General features: G+C 38.1%; 1 protein-coding gene across 3 annotated transcripts in view; it reads left to right on the forward strand.

The window, feature by feature from the left end:
* Positions 1 to 16453, forward strand: part of cdc42bpb (CDC42 binding protein kinase beta (DMPK-like)) — a 79663-nt gene extending 63210 nt beyond the window's left edge. For 2 of the 3 annotated variants that reach the window (XM_059513038.1, XM_059513040.1), the window contains 16 exons: positions 1627 to 1710; positions 1952 to 2026; positions 2146 to 2251; positions 2383 to 2519; positions 2674 to 2813; positions 3355 to 3436; positions 3534 to 3750; positions 4270 to 4332; positions 4414 to 5010; positions 6292 to 6389; positions 6484 to 6568; positions 8100 to 8220; positions 8311 to 8428; positions 13481 to 13589; positions 13674 to 13741; positions 14765 to 16453. In XM_059513038.1, the coding sequence (XP_059369021.1) occupies positions 1627 to 1710; positions 1952 to 2026; positions 2146 to 2251; positions 2383 to 2519; positions 2674 to 2813; positions 3355 to 3436; positions 3534 to 3750; positions 4270 to 4332; positions 4414 to 5010; positions 6292 to 6389; positions 6484 to 6568; positions 8100 to 8220; positions 8311 to 8428; positions 13481 to 13589; positions 13674 to 13741; positions 14765 to 14893 (2229 nt within the window). In that variant the 3' untranslated portion in view covers positions 14894 to 16453. Of the gene's footprint in view, positions 1 to 1626; positions 1711 to 1951; positions 2027 to 2145; positions 2252 to 2382; positions 2520 to 2673; positions 2814 to 3354; positions 3437 to 3533; positions 3751 to 4269; positions 4333 to 4413; positions 5011 to 6291; positions 6390 to 6483; positions 6569 to 8099; positions 8221 to 8310; positions 8434 to 11568; positions 11891 to 13480; positions 13590 to 13673; positions 13742 to 14764 lie in introns of those variants that run through there. The other variant, XM_059513039.1, reaches the window with a different exon arrangement.
* Positions 16454 to 16835: the final 382 nt, after the last annotated feature.

The following is a 16835-nucleotide window of genomic DNA, read 5'->3' on the forward strand; positions in this document are numbered from 1 at the left end:
GAAAAAAAATGAATCATGGTTTTCACAACAATAATTAATAAGCAGCACTGTTTTATCATTGATGATAAGAAACGTTTCTTGAGAACCAAATTCAGCTTTGGCATGTTAATGTATCATTTTATTAATAGGTATAAACCTCATGCTCATGACTTTCATGAGTGAGCACATGACTTGTGAATGCTTAGTAGTTATGACTAATAATACATTTCATAAATGTCATCTCAGTCACATTGTGACAATGTTTGCCTTACTGCCGCATGTGGCCCATATGCTGGATAAAAAAAAATAATAATAAAAAAAACTTTTTTACAATTAATTTTATTTTTTACATTAATTAAAAAATGTAGGCTACTAATGAAATATAAGCTATATCCTAATGTTTTTTATGTGAAATTAATTTTTTTCATATATTATTTTCAGACATGAGCTGACCTACTCACATAACATTACGCATTTAACGAACACATACAAGCGCACTTTGGCAGAATTCAATTCAAATAGCCATCAACAGCCATTAGTTAAGGTAAAATTGAGCATCAGAATGGACAAATTTGTTTTTAAGGGAGAAAAAAAGAAATGTGAAAAATGGAAGCGAATGAACACATACAAACAAGAATAGTCGCAGTATCAGTATTGAAGGAGAAGTGCTGGATTTTCGGTTTGCCCCGCAACTCACTTGAAGAAGTTCAGGCAAATAACACCATACGTAGCAATCCTTAATTGAAGAAATGTGGCAAAACATCTCTGGAGAGAACCTCATATTATTAAATTCGAAAGTGCTTTCCATATTTGGATCATAGGATACATTTGTGAACGCACATTTTCTGCAATGTTGCGCATCAGGGTCATGCTCCCGTGCGCGTCAAACAGACTGCATCTTAAAGCCTCCTTATACTTTCTGCGTCCGCGACTCCGCTATGGACCGCTAGGTAGGCGTGACGTAAAAACGTCATCGGAGAGTGTGTGCCGAGGCTCTGAGCAGACGACCGCGCGGACAGGTGCGTGTGGTCAGTAGGCTTCAAAAGCACAATTGCACATGTGCAGGCAGTGTGAAGAAGCTCATTGCTACTCGAACCTGTGCAATCCGTCAATAAATGAATATAAAGACAGCGATGTGCAATAATTCTGGGCAATTTGTTAACATGTTTGTTGCAGAGCGAACCATCAGCATACTCTTTCGGAAGTATAAATTGAAGTCTGCGTCCGCGCTGGCCGTGTCTGCGTCCGGATTGCTCATGCGGAAAGTATAACACAGGCAACTTCTTTGTGCTATTACTCCTTTCGAGCTGAATCTCACATTATTGGTTAGCTCCCGACAGCATCAGGTGCTTTATTTATGGGGAGTAGAATGAATTATTTATTTCAATGAATGTAATAGATTAGATATCATATTATTTAGGCTATAATATTATAAATCAGGTTGGTTTCTATTGGTGACGTGAGACTGGCACTGGACCATAGTGCGGCCCGCAGGAAAAAAAAAAAGTTTGAGAACCACTGCCTTACTTGAATCTGTTAGTATATCTGCTGCCCATAAAGATACCATGTAAGTGGAATAAAAATAACCCCCAGCAAATGATGCATACACATTTTGAGCTGTTCCACAGCTGTGGTCTTTTCCCTCAGACAAGCTCCGTCGGTGATGTGGATGCCACACCCCAGAAGACAGACATCCCTACTTCCTCCCCATCAGTGGCTTTAGAACAGGACGTGAGTGTCCACCTAACACTTCCTATTACATTCTGCTGCTGTCAGACTTCCTGTCTGATACATTGGCCATTGATTTAGTCATTTCCTGAATAGTAATGGATAGGACGAAGCTTAAAATTAAAACACAGACATAAGTACTCAGATATACTTATCTGCTATTACACATTTGATATATAAATATTATTATTATTATAGAATTTATGTAGCTTTTATTTCTGGAACGGTTGTATTACTCCTTCAGGAACCAGTCAAGCCTCAAGCGACCACCCCTGCTGCCCCTTCTCCAGTCTATCAGCCCACGCTCAGTGCACCAAAGGTAAAACCACCATTTGATGTGTCTGACTCATAATTAGCCTGTTTCCTTTAGTTTTTCAGCATATTATTATTGGCTTATTAACATCAACATTACTTTTCATATTTTGTTTATATCAACAGCCTAAAGCTCATCAGCTGAGTATTAAGACTTTCTCCAGCCCGACCCAGTGCACTCACTGTACCTCCCTGATGGTGGGCCAGATCCGACAGGGTTATGCCTGCGAGGGTGAGCTGAGTATTAATGATAAATGAGATCAGAGACAGCCGCTTGGGGAAATGATAAGGAGCTTTTGATCTCTTGATGCCAGTTTTACTGAATGTTTGGTAATTCCCTCTCCCTCCCTGAATCTCTTTTAGTATGCTCTTTCATCTGCCACGTGTCCTGTAAAGACAACGCGCCACAGGTTTGCCCCATTCCTCCAGAGCAGGCCAAGAGGCCTCTGGGTATTGATGTGCAGAGGGGCATTGGCACAGCGTACAAAGGTTTTGTCAGGGTGAGAATGATAATGTAGCCAAAAAAAAGGTTGAATTGTGAAATGTCAGTTATTTTTATCTCCCTTTAACACTTGCATTGAAATTGATTGTATTTCCTATTGGATGTTTAATAAATATACATTGAATTGCAATATTGATTTGCTCCTCTTTCAGATCCCGAAGCCCACAGGAGTGAAGAAGGGCTGGCAGAGGGCATATGCCGTAGTGTGTGACTGTAGGCTCTTCCTCTATGAGGTGCCAGAAGGGAAGTCCACTCAGCCTGGTGTGATGGCCAGTCAGGTCCTCGACTTGAGGTCAAGATTAGTCACATTCTCAAATCATGTATAGTCATCGATTAATGTCATCTGCTACAATGCTATTCAAAGGTTTGGGTTCTGTAAATGTTTAAGAAATATATAATCCTCGCCAAGGCTACATTTATTTTATCAAAAATACAGCGAAGTCAGTAATATAGTGAAATATTCTTATAATTTCAAACAACAATTTTCTTTTTTTAATATATTTTAAAATGATGGCAAAACTGAATTTCCAGCTGCGATTACTCTAGTCTTCAGTCTCAAAAATTTTCAGGATACTCTGATTAATTTAAAAGTAGAGGATTTATTTGAAATCAAAATCTTTTGAAACATACACATTTTTAACTGTCACTTTTGACCAATTTAACGCATCTTTGCCAAATAAAAGACTAAACTGGAACTTACCCCAAACTTTTAGCGTAAATACACTATGTACAATCAGGCAGTCATTAATTCAAAATCAACCCAAAAAGGGTGTATATAGTATTTAAGCGGCATTTTTCATTTTTGTGACATTGTTTCCTTCTTTTCCTCACAGAGATGAAGAATTCTCTGTAAACTCTGTGTTGGCATCTGACGTGATCCATGCCAGTCGTAAAGACATTCCCTGCATATTTAGGGTATGTTCCAAAATGCTATTCCATAAATGGTTGCTAGTGCTACATTTGCCTATTCATGCATCCCCATAATTAAATTTTTTTGCCCTGAACTGCACAGGTAACATCATCCGCTTCGAACTCTCCAGTCCGGCCGGTGCCTCTGCTGGTGTTAGCTGAGAGTGAGGCAGAGAAGAGGAAGTGGGTGGGCATCCTAGAGGGCCTGCAGAACATCCTGGCCAAGAACTGCCTGAAGAACCGTGTGGTGCATGTCCTGCATGAGGCCTACGACAGCAGCCTGCCTGCCATCAAAACTACACTCTCTGCTGTCATCTTAGGTGAGTACAGCATTGGGGAGCAGTGATCTTATTCTCTGAGATTGATAGTAATCAGTCAGTTAAAACAAATCAATATATATGTTCCACTTTCCCCCATTTTCAAGAGAGCAACAAGCATTTCGTGACCCATTTGTGACACATTTGACATTTTATTTACATTTAACATTTGATTTATTTAGTTATTTATTGGTTAAAACTGTTTTATTTAGTTAATATTTTAAACACCTTTTCTAATTCTTGTTTAATTCTGACCTTGAAGTTAGTACTTTGATACTTAATACTTTAATTTTTAAAGGACTTTCAATGGAGGGGCAAAAATTGCTTTGTTTATTTTTTTTATATATATATATATATATATATGTCTTCTTTTGGTTTACAATATGAACGAAAGTCTTTTGAGTTTGGAACAATAAGATTTTCAGTAGAATTTTTGGTTGAACTATCACTTCAAGGGTTGACGCATTGTATTCACAAATATTCCATTCACAAATCATATCTGTTCTGCTTTTGTCTCTACAGATCGAGAACGAATTGCATTGGGGACAGAAGAGGGGCTGTTTGTAGTCGAGATCACCAGAGATGGTATGAGTAATCTGTATAGCACAGATTCACAGCACAGCATTATCTTCACTATTATTCATTTCCCATGATCCTTTTTTTCAGTCATTGTTCGTGCTGCTGACTGTAAAAGAGTTTGCCAGATTGAGCTCATGCCCAAAGAGAAGATGGTGGCCCTTCTTTCTGGCCGTTACCGCCATGTCCATTTATACCCCTGGGCGGGACTGGAGGGTGCGGATGTTAATTGTGAGGCCAAGTTGACCGAGACAAAAGGCTGCCAGACTATGACCATAGGTTCCCTACGCCCCGGTGGTCCAGCGTGTCTCCTAGCAGGTGTGAAGCGGCAGGTCATCTGTTACGAAATCACTCACGTAAAGCCCCATCACCGTAAGCTGTGGGAGGTGCAGGCGCCTGGTATCGCCCAGTGGCTGGGTATTATTCGTGATCGGCTGTGCGTGGGTTACCCGTCAGGCTTCGCTCTGCTGGCCATGCAGGGAGAGTCATCACCGGTGAGTCTGGTGAGCCCGGGAGATCCCTCGCTAGCTTTTTTGGCCCAGCTGTCACTGGATGCGCTGCACGCTATGGAGGTGGGGGCCAATGAACTGCTGCTGTGCTTCAGTCAGCTGGGAGTGTACGTGGACATGACGGGACGGCGCTCTCGAACGCAGGAGCTGATGTGGCCCGCCATACCCCTTGCCTGCAGTAAGTGTCTCTAAAGAGCTTGTGTGGGAAGTAACGCATAATTGGCGAATGTATCTAAGCAACAGTGTGTTTCCATGTTTTCAGCACTCCTGAAATTCCAGTGTTTTTCATGTGTGGACTTGGAGGAAGGGAGGAGTAGGAAAGAATAGAGGAGAGATAGCAAAGCAAGGAGGAGGTAGAGAAGACTGATGAGAACTAGAAGTTTAAAAGAGGTGCATCCAAAAAAAAAAGTGTTTTCAAGTGTAGTTGCTGAATTGTTTTTAATAGTGTCATTTTCAAAAGTTTCTATAAAATATTTGAATTAGTTTCATGTTGTGACCCATAAATGGACTATACTGCTTTGCAGGAAAAAATTATAATAATATTAATAAAGCTAACAAAGGAAAATCAATGATTTAAAATGCTACAAGTGAATGTGGGTGTCACATCATTGTAATGTACACTCAGAAAATGTATATTTATGAATTACATTTAACAGTGTTATTCCATTTCTTAGCGTTTTTATAGGTTAACTTTGAGTGACAGATAAGAAAGTTAATCTAAATATAAAAATAGATGTAATGTGAGTTTAGCCTTAATAAGTGCATTTATTTGATGGTAACCATTTCAACTTGTAATTTGACATGGAGGAAAAGAAAAGAAAACTTGAGTAGGCAAATGTTGCTGTTCTCATTAAGAAAATTAGGGCAAGGCTTTATCAAGCTGGAAAATAAGAGGCCACCATGGGAGAGCTGTGGCCAACTCCATTAGGGGTGTGAGTGGAACAAATGGGCGGCAGTAAACAAACCGAAGCAGAAAGGTCAAGGGAGCAGATAAGGGCAGTATTGGAAAATGTAGCTGTTATGATGTAATGCGTAATACATAAAACAATCCAATCAATACATGAAACATCTTGATATTTAAGACAAGCGTGAGGCCCTCCTAACTTATATATATATAAAAAAAAAAATTCAGGAATTTGAATCCTTAAGTATTTTCTTAGGAAAGGTGTTTATTAAATATAATACAATTATTCTTAAATCTTTTCAACAACACTTGATATTATTTCACTTTTTTCTCAAGTAAGAAAATAAGAAAAGTACTTGAAGAATTTTATTCTCAGCACTATTTTGGGAATCGGGCCCCAGATGTTTCAGTCAGAATAGTGAGCAGCTCTCCAGCCTCTGACCCAGTTTCAAGGCACGTCAGGCAGTCTTTTGAGAACAGCATCTTGAATGATTTGTCTGCTGCATTCTTCTGATCATGAACATGAGATCTCAAACCCATATTCGTTATTTCCAGGCTCAAACTCGAACTACCTGACGGTGTACAGTGATTATGGAGTAGATGTGTTTGACGTCCACACCACAGAATGGGTCCAGACCATCTCATTAAGAGGAGTGAGTGAAAGATTATAATTTTAGGGTTTCTGAAAGCGGTTTCATATTTAACTGTTTGTATTAATGATTTAAAACTGATCACCTGTGTCTGTAGATTCGGCCTCTGAATGTAGAGGGCAGTCTGAACCTGTTTGGCTCCGAGCAGCCCCGTCTCATCTACTTCAGCAACAACTCCTCAGGTCTGATCCCACCTCACACACACTTCACCATGTGAACACACACATCTCCCACACACTGAACCTTGTGTCTGCTTCACTGCTTATTTCTTCCTTGCACCTACACAGACACTGACGCACACATGTGAATTTATATACAGGCAAGCCCCTACATGTCAAGAGCTCAGCAATGGTGGAGATTTTGATTCATCTTAGCAACTTTAATTTATTTGAATCTGTTCACTAGAATGATTCGTTCAATGATTTGTTCAGAGGCCCAAGTGGTCGTATTTGTTCAGTGCGTTCAGTGCTTCTTGACAGCACGCTCTTGAATGCTGTTTTTAAAGTCATATTTTGATATCTCTCCTCTGTGAAGCACATGCTTATTTTTCTGCCTTCAGTGAAAAACAGTCCTATTACTTGGAAGACTTTTTTCTTCAAAATGAGTGAGAGAATGAGTCCGTGTGAATAAGTAAATGAGAATTTGTTCATGTACAAGATTTGTTTTAAAACACTGAATATTAGTCATTAGAGGGAAATGAATGAGGACTAATTATTTACCAGATTTATTCCAAAACACTGAAATAATCTGTGCATAGAAGTGAATGAAAATGATTTGTTCATATAAAAGATTTGTTTGAAAACTCAGTGCGAGTCAGTAGATAGGAATTAATAACAAGATTAATTCAGTAACACTCAATCAGTGGATAATAATAAATGAGATTTATTTGTATAATAAATGAAATGTGTTCACTTATGGGATTTGTTCAAAAACACAACAGATGTATCAATGAGTGGGAATGATTTGTTCATTTATAAGAGTTGTTTAAAAACACTAAATATGGGTTAGTTGATTGAAATGGATGAAAATGATGTGAGTCAGTAGATAGAAATGAATAAGACCTAACTGTTAATAAACCAGATTTATTCAGTAACACTGAATCAGTGCATAGTGGTAAACATTTTATTTGCAAGATTTATTTAGAAACCTTGTATATGAGTCAGTACTCAGAAGTAAATAAGAGCTATTAGTTCAGTTATTGAATTTGTTCAAAAACCCGAAATGAATCAGTGAGTAAGAATGAGTTGTTCATTTATAAGAATTGTTTAAAAACACTAAATATGAGTCAGTAGATGGAAATGAAAGACTAATTGTTCACTTATGATATTTGTTCAAAAATACTGAATGAATCAGTACACAGAAGTGAAAGTGCATGATTGGTTCATTTTATAGGATTTGTTCAAAAGCATTGATTTGGTCACAGACACCACTAGGTCTCTGCATTAGATCAGCCCAGCTAATTAAATGTACAGCTCCACCCTTGTTGTCCATTTACAATTAACTTCCTGCCCACTTTGGTAGATTGGCCTCTTGATAAAGATGCTTTTGTTTGGTAAACTGGAATGAGCTCATTTGTCACCTCCTCTAGGCCTGCTGCCAACAAGTTCCGCAGTACGTTTAGACACAGCGGCTTTAGAGCTCAAAAACCCAGGACTGCCATAGTTTGAGCCACAACCATCTTTCTCAACCTCATTCACACTCTTGTTTCCACAGACGGCTATGATCTGGCCATCCCTGAGACCTCAGACAACAGCAAGAAGCTGATGGTTAGGACACGCAGCAAGAGGAAGTTCCTTTTTAAAGTTCCAGAGGAGGAGCGGCTGCAGCAGAGAAGGTCAGGTGGCTTCAGCAATAAATCTCTCACACTGCTGCACTCCTGCGCTGCTCCTTATCCATGTGACGACCTTTCCGTTTTCTTCAATAGGGAAATGCTGAGGGATCCTGAAATGAGATCCAAGCTGATCTCCAACCCCACTAACTTCAACCATGTGGCTCACATGGGCCCAGGCGATGGCATGCAGGTCCTCATTAATCTTCCTCTGGTAATGTCTAAAAGCTGGACATTGGGAGATTAGCTTCAGCTATTTTGAGATTATTTAAATGTTTAAACACACTCTTGGTGCCCTTTTTACTAAGGGCCCTTGCTTGGTAACATACAGTTGCCATTTTAAAATCTGAATGGGACGACCCATCAGCTGAAATTTTTTCTGAAATCCCCATCATGCCAATAGCAGTGTCACCATTGTGCCCCTTGACCCTGAGTTTCAGAAAGGCTGTGTTTCTGAACTCTGCTGCCTCAGTTCACTCCACACTCACACACTGGAAGTATCTCACTAATCTTGAACATCCAGTTCCGGTCACAAAGCTGCTACTAATAAGCCAGTTACTTGACGCAGGTGTATCCACTAAAATACTCAAAATATTCAGCGCTAGGTGAAATTTGAGAAACACTGGTCTAATTATGGGAAGGGACCCGAGAACCGAGAATTTTCATTTTTATTCATACCATGGAACAGAACATCATTTTACTTTGCTTCTTTTCAACAGTGTTATAAAACCACTAATAAATATTAAACAAAACATACAGGATTACAATCTAAATCCTGATTCTAAAAACATGAGTCTAATGAGTCAGCTCTTATTAGTCTGTCTATCATCTGTCTATCATCTATCGCCTATCTATCTGTTTGTCTCCCTGTCTCTCTCTCTCTCTCTCTCTCTCTCTCTCTCTCTCTATCTGTCTGTATGTCTATCTATCTATCTCTGTCTCTGTTTATATATCTCTGTCTGTCTGTCTCTATCTGTCTGTCTGTCTCTATCGGTCTCTGCCTGTCTGTCTTTCTGTCTATATATCTCTATCTGTCTGTCTGTCTCTATCTATCTGTCTGTCTGTCTATATATCTCTATCTGTCTGTCTGTCTCTATCTGTCTGTCTATATATCTCTATCTGTCTGTCTGTCTCTATCTGTCTGTCTGTCTGTCTGTCTATATATCTCTGTCTGTCTGTCTGTCTGTCTCCATCTATCTGTCTGTCTCTGTCGGTCTCTGTCTGTCTGTCTTTCTGTCTATATATCTCTATCTGTCTGTCTGTCTCTATCTGTCTGTCTGTCTGTCTATATATCTCTGTCTGTCTGTCTGTCTCTATCTATCTGTCTGTCTCTGTCTGTCTCTGTCGGTCTCTGTCTGTCTCTATCTGTCTGTCTGTCTCTGTCGGTCTCTGTCTGTCTGTCTTTCTGCCTATATATCTCTATCTGTCTGTCTCTATCTATCTGTCTGTCTGTCTATATATCTCTATCTGTCTGTCTGTCTCTATCTATCTGTCTGTCTCTATCTATCTGTCTGCCTGTCTATATATCTCTATCTGTCTGTCTGTCTCTATCTATCTGTCTGTCTGTCTATATATCTCTATCTGTCTGTCTGTCTGTCTCTGCCTGTTTGTCTGTCTGTCTATATATCTCTGTCTGTCTGTCTCTATCTATCTGTCTGTCTCTGTCGGTCTCTGTCTGTCTGTCTTTCTGTCTATATATCTCTATCTGTCTGTCTGTCTCTATCTGTCTGTCTGTCTGTCTATATATCTCTGTCTGTCTGTCTGTCTGTCTCTGCCTGTTTGTCTGTCTGTCTATATATCTCTGTCTGTCTGTCTGTCTCTATCTATCTGTCTGTCTCTGTCGGTCTCTGTCTGTCTGTCTTTCTGTCTATATATCTCTATCTGTCTGTCTGTCTCTATCTGTCTGTCTGTCTGTCTATATATCTCTGTCTGTCTGTCTGTCTGTCTCTATCTATCTGTCTGTCTCTGTCGGTCTCTGTCTGTCTCTATCTGTCTGTCTGTCTCTGTCGGTCTCTGTCTGTCTGTCTTTCTGCCTATATATCTCTATCTGTCTGTCTCTATCTATCTGTCTGTCTGTCTGTCTGTCTATATATCTCTGTCTGTCTGTCTGTCTCTATCTATCTGTCTGTCTCTGTCGGTCTCTGTCTGTCTGTCTTTCTGTCTATATATCTCTATCTGTCTGTCTGTCTCTATCTGTCTGTCTGTCTGTCTATATATCTCTGTCTGTCTGTCTGTCTGTCTGTCTGTCTCTATCTATCTGTCTGTCTCTGTCTGTCTCTGTTGGTCTCTGTCTGTCTCTATCTGTCTGTCTGTCTCTGTCGGTCTCTGTCTGTCTGTCTTTCTGCCTATATATCTCTATCTGTCTGTCTCTATCTATCTGTCTGTCTGTCTATATATCTCTATCTGTCTGTCTGTCTCTATCTATCTGTCTGTCTCTATCTATCTGTCTGCCTGTCTATATATCTCTATCTGTCTGTCTGTCTCTATCTATCTGTCTGTCTGTCTATATATCTCTATCTGTCTGTCTGTCTGTCTCTGCCTGTTTCTTTCTGTCTATATATCTCTATGTCTGTTTCCGTCTATCTCTATCTGTCTGCCTGTCTATATATCTCTATTTGTCTGCCTGCCTGTCTATCTCTGTCTGTCTATCTCTATCTTTCTGCCTGTCTCTCTATCTCTATTTGTCTGTCTGTCTATCTCTGTCTGTCTGTCTCTCTGTCTGTCTGTCTCTATCTGTCTATGTCTTTATCTGTCTGTCTGTATTAAGATAAGCATTATTTAGTAATTTTTATTTTTTATTATTAATCAATGCCAAATAATATACCTAAAACCTGAAATTCTAAATGATGTCATCTCACAATTTCCAGGAAGATTGATTATGCTGTTGTTGCACTGTAAGTGTTTTTAAAAAGGGTATCCTAAATGGCAAAACCAGGTGAACTAGATCGATTTAGATTTAGTCCTTCACCTAAATCCAATCTAGTCCCTCAGATTTGTGCAAAAGATGCTAAATGAGCAGTTTAAATCCTGAGTCTGACAACTTGAGAGTGATATTAAAATCAGATTGGGTCTTGAATGCGGGTTTGGGACGGTTTATGGAAGTGTTATTTGGACACTCCAATAACTGATTGACTCCCGGGACTTTATTACTCATCCTAACATCCTTTTCTTTCATTTTACTGCACAGCGCCAAGTCTTTCCCTTCTCTCTGCATGTTTCTTCTTCAAAGCCAGCCAGCTCCACTCTTCCACCCTCACACCCTTTTCTCTGTCTCTTTTTCCTCTTCACGACGCTCCTTCTGTTTTCGCTCTGGTCGTGGATTCGCTCTGTCCTCTGGTCATGGCAGCCGCAGAGCGAGACTCCCTCCCCCTCATCCTCTCTCCACCATGCCCTGATCTCCCCTCCGATCAACTTTGAGCACGTCTATCACATGAGTACCGTCTCTGCCGGGCTCTATCTGCAGAAAGAGCCTTCCTCCCAGCAGAGCCTACTTCAGTTCTCCTCTTCCTCCTCCTCTCCTTCCACATCCTCCCTGGGAAGGGTAGGCTCGCAACACCCCACCCCACCCCACTTCCTCCCCGTTCCCCATCCCTCCCCCACCACACCCTCCAGGCCCTCCACTTCCTTTCCTCCCTGTGTTATACCATCCCTGTCCTGCTGAACTCTTTGTTCATGCTTGAGTGAAGTGACTTTTTTCTTTTTTTTTTGGGTGGAGGTGGGGAAACATTTTAATGAATGATTAATAAAATGAATGAATGAAAATTGTGTCATCATTTAGCCATAGCCATTTTCAAAATATTGTCTGTTGTGTTGTCCTCTTTAACAGAAGAAAGAATCTCGTACAGGTTTGGAACAACTTGAGGGCAAGTAAATGATGACAGAATTTTCATTTTCGGGTGAACTTTTAAAATCTGTTTGAAAATAAATAATCATATTAAAATAAATGCAGTGTTTAAAGTAAAAAAAAAAGTAACATCAACAGTTTTACTAATGTTTGTGTGTTGCGATTTGAATTTTATGTTTGTTGTAATGTCAAACACTGTTGAAGTAAACTAGCATTTACAGTAAGGCTCTTTCCATGAAAGTGAGGCATGATAATAAACATGAAAATATACGCCACTAAACTGAAACTTCATACTTCAGCATGAGACTAGTGTGATGCAATTGTTCAATTAGGGCTGTCACAATATCAGTTTCACTACACATTTCTTTTGTTTAAAATAATTTACAGTAACTATATATTATATATATTGAAATTTTCAGAAAATTCATTTCTAACTCTTTAGTTTTTTCTTTTTTTGACTGATTAATTACACACACACACACAAAAGATTATAGGGAGGCGGAGAACCATAATTGTGTGTGTGTGTGTGTGTGTGTGTATGTATATGTATGTATGTGTATATATATATATATATATATATATATATATATATATATATATATATATATATATATATATATATATATATATATATATATATATATATATATATATATACACACACACACACACACACACACACACACACACACACACACACACACACACACACACACACACACACACACACACACACGGAATCCAAAAAGCTCCTGTACTGTTGTACAGTGTTATTTTAGTTTTGTTCATATACTATTACCATATTTATTCATATCCTTTAATTAGTGTTTATTTGTATACTTTAAATTTCGTTTATCATTTTAGCTTTTAGGTTTTAGTAATTTTGTGCTTTTGTCATTTACTTGTTTTTGTTTTTTTATATTTATTTACTTTTTAAATTTCAATTTTATGTAGTCATTTTAGTACTTTTTTTTTGTATTTTATCCCATTTATTTAAATTAATAAATTACTTGTGGTTAACAATAATCACTTTATCGTTTTTTTTTTTCTCTCAGGTGTGTTGGTGTGGTAACTAGCTGCGTTATTTGCGTGATACTATCATGCATATCAATATTTCGTTAAACTTCACGATCATTGTCAATACCAGTATACTGTGACATCTCTATTCCAAATAATGCTCTAAAATGCTGTTGATTGAGGTTGACATGTAATTCATCCGAAACATTCCTTGGAAAAGAAAGACGTATTGTTGTATTCTCAGGTTTATACCAAGCAAATAAATAAAAAATTTGTGCATGAAACATATTACCCAAACCAAATGTTTGTTCTAACAATAGTTTAAAAGAAACTAGTGTGTACATGCCTCTTATTACACAAGTGGTGTGCTCTATATGTGTCTGACTTCTTGTTCCTGTGCTGCAGAGTGTGTTGCCCTCTTCTCAGGACGACCTATCTAAAGACAAGCCCCGGCCGCTGTCCAGCATCTCACGGCAACAGAGGAGTAAGACCCACATCACCCGCACTGCCTCAGGTGGGTGCCGCTCCTTGTCCACGCAGACAAGCTGATACACACCTAAAACTGTCAAAATGCCTGAAATGTATTGCTTTTTTAAAGGAGGAGGAGATTTTGGAGCAGGGTCATCTCGCAGTATTTCTGATCAAGATCAAGACTTTGAGAGAGAGGTAAATACATCTATCATCTACCTTAATGAGCTCCCCGGGGATGTCAAATATGCTTTTATTTCATTCACCCCACATTTTGAAAGCTGCTCGAGATGCATGATGGATGGTTTAAGGAGCTTTGAGGTGCTTTTGGCTGCTCAGTGAGTTTTCTTGTGTCCCGATTTTGTGGTCCGTGAGAACTGCCCCAGATCTCACAGTAAAACCTGCTACTTCAGTTGTATAAAAATTATTTTAGTATTTCATTGTATATGATATCATTTATTAATATTTATAAATTATATAAGTTTTCATTTTAATATAACATTAGTAATTGTATGTTCTAGTTATTTTTCATTATACTATTAGTTTTTTTTTAGTATTTTGAATTGGCTTTCTTTTTTCATTTGAAGTTTCATATAAGATTTGGTAACTTTGTGCTTACTGTTTTTCATTTTTCTATTTAGCTTTCATTTTTTATTTATATGATATTATAGTACGCATTAATATTTTAAATGAGCTTTTCTTTGTTTTTTTTAGTGTTCATTTTAATATATAAATGTATAAATGTTTATTTACAAAGTCAGTTTATTGCTTTTCCCCCCAATATTTAAATGTAACTTTTTAAATTGTATTTAAGCTTTAGTAATATTAATACTAAAACTTAATTTGTTTAAAATTTAGTAATTTTATATGCTTCTCATTTATTTTTTTTCTATTTACCTTAGTATTCAGCTTTACTATTTCTTTATTTTTATTTCAGTTTTATTTATTTTAACACTTTAACCATTTTAAAGATTTAATACTTTTCTTTTTTAATTCAATTTTTGTTTAGTAATCATAATACTTCAACTCATTTAATTTTTTCAGTAATATTTACAATATTAAAATTTAATTTCAGCTTTATTTCAGTTTAGTTTTAGTTAACAATAATACTGCTGTAAACATTCACTTGGGCCTAAATGCATGTATACTGTGCAAAAATGTTAAAACCAGGTTGACAACAAGCAAATGATCTGTTAATTGTTTCTTTTTTTATCCTTGCAGCCCGACTCTGACTCGACCAAACATTCCACCCCCTCCAACAGCTCCAACCCCAGCAGCCCCCCGAGCCCCAACTCTCCCCACCGCAGTCAGCTCACTCTGGACAGCCTGGATCAATCCCTGGACGGCTGAAAACGGACAGCTCCCTTTCTTTTCACCCCGCGCACACCCTAGACACACCCTCCCATATCCATCCGCTCTGCTAGAACTCAATAAGAAGTGCCAAGACTCTTACAAAAAGTCACCTGCTCATCCACCACCAGAGCCAAAGGTTTACCCAAAATCCTGCTTATGGGTCTACGCCTCGATCGCCACAAGAGCAGCGTTCAGGGTGTGTGCTGACAGGCACGGGCGAGCCACCAAAAGAAAAACAAAACAAAGATAAAAGCCTGTCCCCTGGCGGAAATGTTATGGTATTACACTAACTGGGTCAGATTAGCAGTATGATGGACTTTTATTTTATTTTAAATCTGAATATCATGCCATGCTCCTGCAAGTTTTTTTGTTTGTTTGTTTGTTTGTTTTTTAATTATTAATATTTACTTTAGTAAATGAACATGCATTACATCTGCTGTGTCAGAATTGCTTCTGGATTCTTAGCAACCCTTCAAAGTACTGAATTGATGGGAAAAGAGACTTCTCATGCTGATTTTAAATGTATATTATCAGGAACACTCATCAAGGGGTCCGAAGAGAGGAGCGTATCGGGAAGAACGAAACTGAAGACGATATAGAACTTTGAACATATAGAGAACATACAGAACATTCTTGGACCAGTAACACGATTCATCACGGACCGGTGAAGACGTCCCATATGAGCAATATATCGGTGATGTGAGACTTTCGGGGGTTTAAAGCCAAACCAGAGGGCACTTTTATTATGTAATTTCTCTTTTTCTCTCAAGTTCTGCATTTAAACCAGCCTTTATAATATTCATGTTTTAACTTAGATGTTTCCCACAAAGATATCTAGTTCATCTTATCACAAAAAAGACGGCAACAAAAAGGAAGACTCTACATATAGATAAGTGTTTTAATAAAAATACAAAGGAGAACGGCACACACTACAACTATTCATAGGATTTCAGTAGTTCCTCTTAAGATGCTGCTGCTGCTGCTGCGTTGTGTGCTCTATTTAAAAATGAAAGCTAAAAAATCTATATATGTTATAAGGTTATCACCATAGCCATGCTCTGATTCTGGTTTCTGATGTTTGACACATGCGAGCAGCCTTGTGGGACTCACTGTCGAAGACTCCTATCCTATCAGGACGCTGATGTGAGTTTGTTTGTTGACATGCTTAAGATCCGCAGGCATGGCCGGCATATCCATCATCACTCGAGTGTGCCTTCAGTGCCAACTGTCGTTTCAGTCATAAACTGTCCGCTAAAGTATTTCAGTGGTTTAGACCAGGCTGACAGTAATGTATTATGTTTCCCCTCGCCCTTCTGAAACACTGTAAGACACTTGCACACGTTTTTAGTCTGAGGAAATAATTCTACGCGAATGGTTTTTCCTGTACCTCCTTTTTCTCCCCCATACTTCACTTATCCGCTTCATCAGACGGAAGTTTATCCTCGGAACACTACTGCTTTTACTTTAAAAGAAAAAAAAAAAGTCACAGGTTGAAATCTTTGTAATTATTGACTTGTTAGCCACATAAATTTGAACAATAAAAGAGTACCTGTTGTGCTTTTTTGTTGAATTTGTGTGTTTTAGGAAAATGCTCTTTTGTATCTACATGGAAAGTGTTTTTTTTTTTTTTGGCATATTGAGTTTAATTAAATTAATACATAAAAATATATTAGCTGTGTATAATTTCTAAGGGTATAACTACTGAAAATGCTGACACTTAAGGGTAAATACTCGTGTTTTTTAAATTTTCTTTTGGCAGTTTTTTTTATTATTATTACTCTTTGTTAGATTTAAGTGGTCTGAACAGTTTTATAAATCTTTGTTCAATTGCATTTTTGGACAGTTTCTATTCTAAATGCAAGTAGTTTGTGTAAGTAGTCATTTGAGAATGATTAAGAGTCTTAAAAAAAGCTCTTATCTCTTAAAGAGTGCAAAACAC

The sequence above is a fragment of the Carassius carassius genome, chromosome 27 (genome assembly GCF_963082965.1).
Source record: "Carassius carassius chromosome 27, fCarCar2.1, whole genome shotgun sequence".
Lineage (NCBI taxonomy): Eukaryota > Metazoa > Chordata > Actinopteri > Cypriniformes > Cyprinidae > Carassius > Carassius carassius.